Genomic DNA, 9,260 nt, shown 5'->3' on the forward strand with positions numbered 1-9,260 from the left:
TCTGACTTGCTCCTAAAGCTAGTTTTCACACATTTCAGTGAAAATCTTTTACACTGAAACGCTGTAGCAATTTCTTCCACACCTTTGTTCATTAAAATAATCCTTGAATTTACTTTTAAAAGTAATTTACCGTATGCTTCAAAAGGAAACACTTGAGTTCATTTTAATCTCTTGTTCATACTGTGTTTTCCAGACACAGCAAATAGGCTGACATAGATTGTTCTTGACCTGGAAGGTTGATTTTTTTTTTATTTTATTTTTAATTTTAAATGCCAAATTACCCTTGTTTTGAAAATGTTGTGTGTACAAAGGGTACATAAAACATGTCTGGATCATGTAAGAGGAGGAGCCAGTTTAAGGAATTTAACTTTCTGCTTTTAGTGCACTGCAAAAACTGTGGACTTCACCATCTGGTCTTCTGCATTTTTTGTCATCTGTGCTTCCTTACTGCTTTGTAGGGAGTTTAGGTTTGAAGTTTGTCTTTGCTGATAACTCGTGTGTGTTGGTTGTTATTCGTGTCTAATCTTACACGTTTACATGAACGAAAAAAACAGATAACATTGTAGGAATTCTTTGCCGTTGTTTCTGAGTAACATTATTGTGGTCTTTATTTAAAAATATAATTTATTTTTCCTAGTGTATTGCAATCAAAGCTCTGTACTACACTGAAGAGGCTTTTTAAAATTGTTAGAATGTTCTTGTACAATTTGTAAGAATAGGCACCTTGTCACTTCTTTGTCTTCAGCTTCCATGCACTTTACTTTTTCTCATTTGAATCAGTATTTTCTGCTTTAATGCACATCATAAAAACTGTATGTTGCATTGCAGGTGGTGAAACTATTAAAAGTATAAGCCAGCAGTCTGGTGCTAGAATAGAACTTCAGAGAAACCCTCCACCTAATGCAGATCCAAACATGAAGATGTTTACTATCCGAGGAACACCCCAGCAAATAGATTATGCACGACAACTTATAGAAGAAAAGATTGGAGTGAGTGTTTAACTGGTTTTTGGTCTCCTGTTATAACTAAACAGAACTGCAAGCAAGGCTCCTTCGTGGAGACTTTTCTTCCCTTTTGCTTCCAGTTCAATCAGAAAATAAACTGGTAATAGAAAATTAGAATCCATATTTAAAGTAATATAAACAAAACAATGCACCAAAAGCAACAAAATCTTGAAATGGAAATTGTTGGTTTTTTCAGTGTAATATGGTGTGTTTTTAAATGATGTGTTCCTGAATATGCCTTCTTTGTGAATATGAAAAATGTGATGAGTTCAAAGATACCAGTGGTATTCTTAAAGCCACTAAATTGTGTTTAGTTTCTGTCTCAGTATGTTTAAGTAAAGTTTTAATCCAAGTTTACACCTTCAGTTTTATTGCACTTTTGTTTGCATGTAGTCAAATTTACTGGTGGCTTTTTGTACCTGATATTACAAACTGGTTTAATTAGCAGGATTAGTCAGATTTAGGTGTATTGGTTTGTTTTAAAACTGGTAGTCTCGTATTAGTCTGGGAGGAGTTTAAGACAACCTATGGAAAAATCCATCTTTTATTTGTAAAATTCTTTACTTCCTCAAGAAAACTGAAAGAAATGCAACTTTTTAGTTATTACTGCCACAGCTGCTTTAAAGTGTTCTCTTTAATTAGCCCTAAGTCTAATTAATCTTAAAATTGCCTGTTTTCAGCAGGATTGCTATTTAACAGCAGTCAAATCTTTTCGATTGTATTCTTAGTGTTCAGATAAATGCTTCTAAACTGCTGAAAAATGGAGAACCTCAAGGTTTGTTTTCATCTCTGTGCTGTTCTTGTTACAGGGTCCAGTGAATCCATTGGGTCCACCCGTTCCCCATGGACCTCATGGTGTTGTTCCTGGCCCACATGGACCTCCTGGCCCACCAGGTCCTGGTGCTCCCATGGGGCCATATAATCCAGCTCCTTATAATCCAGGGCCTCCTGGCCCTGCCCCTCAGTAAGTCCTGCTCCAGCCACCTTCCTTCTTGCAGGGTGACCCTGGCTCTGGCTCTCCCTGATGTGTGTGCCTTGATCTTTTCCAGTGGTCCTCCAGCTCCATATGCTCCACAAGGATGGGGAAATGCTTATCCACACTGGCAGCCACCAAACCCACCAGATCCAGGTAAGGAATGTCACAGCTGCACTGCAGGGTGGGTATCCTGGAAATACAGCCCTTCTGTCCTTCCAAGTGTCACTGCACAGCTCACTTGTGTCACACTGGTAAATCTGAGCAGCTCCTCTCTCAGGCTTTGCTTTACTGTTTGTCACTTTACCTGCGTTTTACACTTTCCACATGTTGCTTGTGAGATGTTGAAATCTGTTAGAGTTGGAATATGCTTTTTTTTACAAATGTTATTGATACTGCATCCCTGTTTATGATACTTTTTGCAAGAATCTTGGTTCACTGGTTTTGTGCAGTTCAGTTTTCTTACAGTTCATGTTTTTCCACTGAGAATGTGTTTTCTTTCTCTAATAGTAAATGACTTTGTATTTTATTTTACACAATCTCCCTGATCTGTCTTTGCATAGTTTATGCTCTATTATGTTTTAGCTTTTGTTGACCTATGAGGATTGCTTCTCAGACTCTGATACAGGTGTATTTTGTTGAGCCCCTGTTGAACTGCTGTTAATACAGTAAAACTAGTCAGGGTTGTGGTATTTTGAACTCTTGCTTATAATAGTTCTGTATTTTCTTCTGAAAGCCATCAATGTAGAATTTATTTCTTCTATTTCTGATTATCTTTGTCAAGACTGGGAGTTTTTACTGAATTATAACTTCCCAAAGTTGTAGTATCCTGCTTTTCTTAAAGTTTACATCCTTTGGTTGGAGTAGAGCATGTGGGGGAACGGAACTGCAGCCACAGAAGGCATGGTAAGGTAGATGCTTGAGTCTGTTGTACCTCATCTGTTTGAGGTGGAACTTCCTCAGAACTTGAGCCAAAAGACCTCCATTTCATTTTTGTTATAAATGGAATCAGTATTTTTGGATAAGCCACTGTTCCTGACACAGGTTCCATTAGTGGAAAAGGGGAGGATGTCTGTCACATACTGTGTCTTTTCAAAGAACTATCTCTGGCTTTACTTACCAAGCTTTTGCAAAAGGTAGCTCTGCATGCATTCAGTTAGTATTTAAAAATGCCTATTGTCATTATTTAAATGTAGAATGATTCAAAGTGACTTAAAGTCTCAGCATACCAAAAGTGTCATTTAATGCAAAACCACTGCTAAAATCTTAGACTGTTTTGAATCACATTTTCGATTTTTTATGAAGTAATTTATCTACATAAAGATGTGTAAGAAAAAATGGCAAATACTCTCTTAATGTCACCTTGATGATTTTGTAATTTTTTTGATAAATACTCATCTTAAAAAAATCTAATGAAGTTTTCCTATGTGCAGCTGAAGTTGGTGTTTCTTTTGATATGTATTTTTTTGGATGAATTTTCTACAGTTTTCACTTAGTTGCTCATTTCAGTGTAACAAATGGGTTGTTCTAGTATTTTTTTCAGAGGTGCTTTCTCCAGAGCCATGCTTGTCACGTGAAAGTGGAGCTAGTTACTACAGTCAGATTTCTTTGGAAATTTAATGAATCCTGCTCTTTTGTTCTCCCACTGTAGAGGGGAAGGAGGGGGGGAGTCGAGCAATGGCTTATTTGATATTTGCAGGTAACCTTAGAATATAGTACATGTTAGTTTAAATCCACTATTGTTGATGCAAGCAGTGTAATTTAAAAAGGAAATAGTGTGTTAACATTTTTTTCTGTATGCTGATACTACTGTGTGCATTTGAAGTGGCTACATCTGACTTTTGTCACAGTATTTCATTTAACATTAATTTTATTGTTGTGATTTCTTCTTGAATGCCTTTTTCAAGGGATTTCTTCTTTTCCATTACTTGCTGCCTTACCTATTTTGTGTTTGGGGAGGATTATATTTCCATTCTCATATATAGTTACTCTAAAATATCAGTTATATCCATATCCTTATGTGAAATTCTCTCCTCATTTGGCTGCATTTATTTGCAGAAATAAGTACTCTTTGTGAATGCAAGTATTGTATGCAAAGATATGATGGTTGGGTAAAACGTTATGTTCTCTAATAGTAGATTTTCAGGTGTTGTGGGTTACCAGTCTGGTAATGTAATCAATCTGTGATTCAGCAAGAATAAGCCATTCCTAAAGGATAAATGTGAAAAACAGAGAAACAAAACTCTAGGAAACAGCATCATTGGCCTACCTAGATGTAGATAAAAATAAGGAACCATGGGAATAGTTCCAGAAGGTGCAGATGTTGCTATTATTTATTATACTAAAAGCTATAAGTAAATAGTGATGCTTAATAGCCATGTGTGGGGATTTAGGTTCTTAACATGCTGATTGTTTCTGTGTTTGACTGTGACCTTAAAGTTGAACTGCCATGCATTGCAAATACCCAGTAAGCTTTGTATTCTTCTGTTTCAGAAATATGTTTTTGGCATGCCTCCTGCACCGGTGCCAGTGTCATTAGCGTGAGGTTATAACCAAAGTAAAACCACTGAAATCGTTTGGTGCTAGAATGATTCATTGCTGATTAACATGACTGTTTAATTAAACTTGCCAAGTCTGTTTCTGCTTATCCCATTGAAAAAGTAATGAGTGGCATTGTAGTAGTAAGGGTTCTAAAATAATTTTATCTCGCCAGCCCTATGAAAGTACACTTTGTACAGCTCACTGTTCTGAAACCCGAGCAAAAGTTTGTGCTAGAAAGAAAAAATACTTTAAAGATGTACATGGTTATTTTGTTTAGATGGATTTTTTCTTGGAGGAAAATAAGAGTGTGTAGGACAGGATTAATTGAGGGCAGCATTCTGTTTGTATGTAGTTCTACTTTTATAAATGTTTCTGTTCTGTTTCCATAGGTAAGCCAGGAACAGATCCCAATTCAGCAGCGTGGGCAGCTTATTATGCTCACTATTACCAACAGCAAGCACAGCCACCTCCTGCAGCCCCTCCTGGTGGACCAGCTACCACCCAAACCAATGGCCAAGGTATTTGTTCAGTCAGATGGACACATTTCTCATTGCTGCAGCTCTGAATGCCCAGTTGTTTTTTACTCCTGTCTTCATACATTCGGTCCATTTATTTAAGTAGCTGTTTTTCTTTGAAAATTATTGCTTACAGCCTTCAACAGTGCTTTTCTTAATTTCAGCAGTAGTAAGGGTAATGTATTTGTTTTGCAATATGCTCCAAAGACAATTTTGCCACATCTTTGGCTGACTAAATGACTACACAGAGCAGTCAGTCATAACTAAAAATTATTGTCATTTACTTAAATAGTTGCATCACTTCCATTGGGTTTAGGACAATTACAGTTGTGGTATTTAGTTGTGTTATTATAACTTATGCCTGGATGAGGCTTACCACTTGAATTTGGATAGTATTTTGTGTTGTGAGTGATGTGCACTTCCTGAATCTTGAAAACATGCTGAGCACTTTAAACATTTCTTTGTGGTATCTTTTGCTAATACTTTATATTTGTAGTTGCTGCTACCACAAAGGTTTGTAGTGTCAGATTTGAGTGCTGTCATCTGGGATTGTTCCTGAAAATCTCAGTTGATGATTTGTATGTATGAAGCAAACCTCAGTAGTTTTAGTTTAACTGGTTTTAATGTAATTCAGGAGATCAGCCAAATCCAGCACCAGCAGGGCAAGTTGACTATACCAAGGCCTGGGAGGAGTACTACAAAAAAATGGGTAAGTGTGCAGGGTTTTTTTTCTGTTGTTGCTTAGTGGAATGTTTTAGGAGGCTTGCTTGCTTTTTTACCCCAAAAAAATTAAAATGCACAATCCCCAAGTCTTCTGAAGTGTACACTGCTGAAGGCCCTGTTGAAAAACAGACTCAACTTTTGTGTTGTGTTTAAGGCAGTTATTGGCACTAATGCTAGTAATGGCTTCACAGAAATACTTCATACTTACTGAGATGTCTGTATTTAATCCTTGGGAAACAACATCTTTTAAATGCCTCAACCTGACTATTTTAAAGTATAGTTTCTAAATTTTGGAGTTGAACTTTGATCTACTTTATGAAGCTGTTTTTTCTTGTTTAGCAGCTGTTTCCTAATACTCTTCAGATTACCTGTGATTTTTCTTTTTCCTTGTAACTTGCTTTCTGTGTTCCAGGTTGCAAAACCATCATGATAAGCTTTCATTTATATCTAATGCTTTTTTTGTAAATAGCATTAGCTTTGCAGCACTTCAGAGCTACATTTAAACTACAGGTTATATGTTGTTGCTAACTTTTTTCCCTCAAGTATTTTGCTTGAGCTGACTTACCAAAATGCAATTAAATTGCTGGTGCAGTTGATTATTTGCATTTAGATTTATTACCATGCTTAATTCCTCTTACCAACTTTCTGCCATGTTCATCTTGAATTATTTGCCAAGACGTAACTGTCTTTATTTTGGCACAGCAGAATTGGTGAAGTAGAAAATGTATATAATAATTATTTACTTCAAGAACTGTGGATCAGACCAAGAAAATGCCAGCAGAACTCCCAAACACTTGATCTCTAAGATGTGATAGGCCTTTCCATTTTCCTTCTTCCTGGTTCAGTTAACTATTTATTTTTACTTTATTGTTCTGTCAGTTGAGGTCACATTCTTAAATGCAAAGTTGTGGGTGTTTTTCATAGTCTTTTTAAAAATAATGTAATTTGTTGGCAGGGGCTCCACAATCTTTTTAATTTGCTATCTCTGGAAAGCAAAGTCTGGGTTGCACTAGTCTTGCATTTGCTCTGATTAAATCATAACTAGTCAGAAGGTGTTGGGATAGTTTCTGGGAGCAATTCCAAAATGGAGTGTAATCCAAAAAAAAAATTACGAGATAAAAATAGTTGCACTTAAAATGCAAAATTTAGAAAATACCAATACAATCAAATAAGAGGAAAAACACGAGGGCAGTTCTGACCTTAATTTCTTTTTCTAGTTTGGATTGAGTTCTTGGCCTGAAGGAGAGCTCTTGATGTCTGGGGTTGTGTAACTTGACTGTGCAAATCATGAGAACTTTTGGCTTCAGAATCTTGATAGGGTAGATACCATTTCTCTTAAGATCCACTTAGGAAAGAGGAATTCAGCTTGAGCTGTTTAATCCTAAATGATACTCCAATAATATTAAGTAGCAAAAGATCTGATGAACAGGAAGGCTGTCCCAGCAGCAGGTTCATGTGGTCTTTGAGCTCTCAGTGCTGTACATGGATCTTGTAGATGACCCAGACTATTTGCTTTGTACCCTACTTCTTAAATCAAGAAAATGTCTTTTAAATCTCCCTTTAGTATTACCTGGTAACAAGACAATAATTTAACTTTCAGAGACATAAAGATGCTGTTACCTTGAGTTGGAGACACGGTATTTTTATTTTTCCATAGAAAATCTGAAATAAAGATTGTGTAACTGGGCCATAAAAATCTCTCAGGAATAACTGTTTCTTCTAAACATGAAGTCATGTTTTAGTAAATTATTTATATGTCTCCACTGAAATTTGTAAATTTATCATTTAAAGTCATTGCTGTATATTGTGGGCTTGACTTACATAGTGAAGGGATTCCATAATAAAATAGCGAAACTGCTCTTAAAAGTTTCCTCATGATTGTAGCAGGAAAGAAGACACAGTTTTCTCTTGCTGGAATTTCGGTGATGTTGAGTTGTAAAATCTGGTGGCATTTTCTTTCTCAGCCTTCCTTGAAGGGGAGTTACTCTGTGTTTCTTGTGTTTCCTTTGTCTGTAAGTTTATCAGTGTAATTTGTTGATTTGGGTATGAGCAATATCCTGTTCCAGTGCAGTTCCTGCACTGAAGGGAGATTTGGACTAAACTGCTGAGTTTCCATGTGTAGGTTCAGAAGTACTTGTACCTAAAATACCCATTTCAGGACAGAAGTCCAGTTTGACATCTTTGAATAGATGTTAAATTTGCCATATTTGATTTATTACTCGAATTTCAGTGCTGCCTTGAGATAGTTTGGTGAATGTCAGAAAATTCTTGAGTTTTAATGCACAAAAAATCCCTTTAGCTTTGACATTCAGCTGTGCTGACAATAAGTTAAATGTTACAATTATTAAATTAATAGTGAACGTGAGAAAAGGGTGTCCTGGCATAATTTGTAATCATATTAAAGATCATTTTTGTTACAATATGCACTTCTGATTAATTATTTTAAGTTGTGGTAAACTACAACTTTTAAAATGTGCTTACAGCTCTAAAGATTTGGAGAAATTTAAGATTTTCTAGGAAAACAATTGCTTTACTGTATAACCCCAAAAAAGATGGATGGGTTTTTATAACTTACCTGCATTGTAAGTGGAAAAGTTATGGCAGTTGTGTAGATGGTTGGAAAATGGAAAGTTGTGTGTTGGTGGCTTCCAGGATGGTGCTTTGCCAAATGTTCACATCCTCTGCTCACACTTCATGTGTTTGAGAGGATTGGAAGTCTACACATGTAGGAGAGTGGGAATAGCTGGCAATAAAAATGAAAATTAGATAAAAAATGGTGAAGAGAGTGGTGCTAAGTGGGGTGTGTTTGATGTTTGTGAAGTTAGGGAAAAAGGAGGTAAAGCTGCCTGTGACAAATATTCCTTGGCAGAACAACATGACTGAGGTCCTAAAAGGTTGGCTGTGATTTTGTTTGGGGTTTGTAATATGCTGCAGAGTCCTGGTGTGTCAGTGTTGGAGTGTTTAATCTACCAGTTGGTTTTATTGCAAGGATCAGTAGTTCTGAGCTGTAAGTCTGGGAGGGTGTGTGCACACTGTGTGTATGCACTGTTATTTCTGGAGGATTGGAGCTTTAGCAAAGGTTGGAAGGAGAAGTTTCAGGACTGTGTTCTGTGCTGGAGTAAATGTTTACAAAAATTATTGCTCTTTTTGAAAAATGTGATCTGCAGTGTCCCAGCCATTGCACGAGGGATGCCAGAATTGTGGGAGTGTATGAATTGGTATGTGCTGAGCTTGTGAGTGCAGCCTGTAAAATAAGGTAAAATCAGGCTAGATGGAGTACAGAAAGTTTTGCCTCTTTATGTATGTTTTAATGCTGCCATTGCTCAGATCAGCAGGCTTTAAACTATCATGAGTGTGAATCAAGAGGCAGAAAAAACTGTCCTCGGGGTTCCTCAATTTGACTTTACACGGGAATCATGCTGGTGAGGCCACCCCTGGAGTGCTGTGTCCAGCTCTGGGCCCTCAGTTCAGGAAGGACATGGAGGGGCTGGAGCAGGTCCAGAG

At 36.8% G+C, this 9,260-nt stretch overlaps 1 protein-coding gene across 1 annotated transcript in view; it reads left to right on the top strand.

The window, feature by feature from the left end:
* Positions 1-6,186, top strand: part of FUBP1 (far upstream element binding protein 1) — a 23,321-nt gene extending 17,135 nt beyond the window's left edge. The window contains exons 8-13 of the mRNA XM_029963986.1: positions 746-989; positions 1,814-1,968; positions 2,054-2,133; positions 4,908-5,036; positions 5,668-5,750; positions 6,169-6,186. Coding sequence (XP_029819846.1) covers positions 746-989; positions 1,814-1,968; positions 2,054-2,133; positions 4,908-5,036; positions 5,668-5,750; positions 6,169-6,186 — 709 coding nt within the window. The remainder of the gene's footprint in view (positions 1-745; positions 990-1,813; positions 1,969-2,053; positions 2,134-4,907; positions 5,037-5,667; positions 5,751-6,168) is intronic.
* The last annotated feature ends 3,074 nt before the right edge of the window (positions 6,187-9,260 follow it).

This window comes from Manacus vitellinus, unplaced genomic scaffold (assembly GCF_001715985.3).
Source record: "Manacus vitellinus isolate BGI_N305 unplaced genomic scaffold, ASM171598v3 scaffold_67_pilon, whole genome shotgun sequence".
Lineage (NCBI taxonomy): Eukaryota > Metazoa > Chordata > Aves > Passeriformes > Pipridae > Manacus > Manacus vitellinus.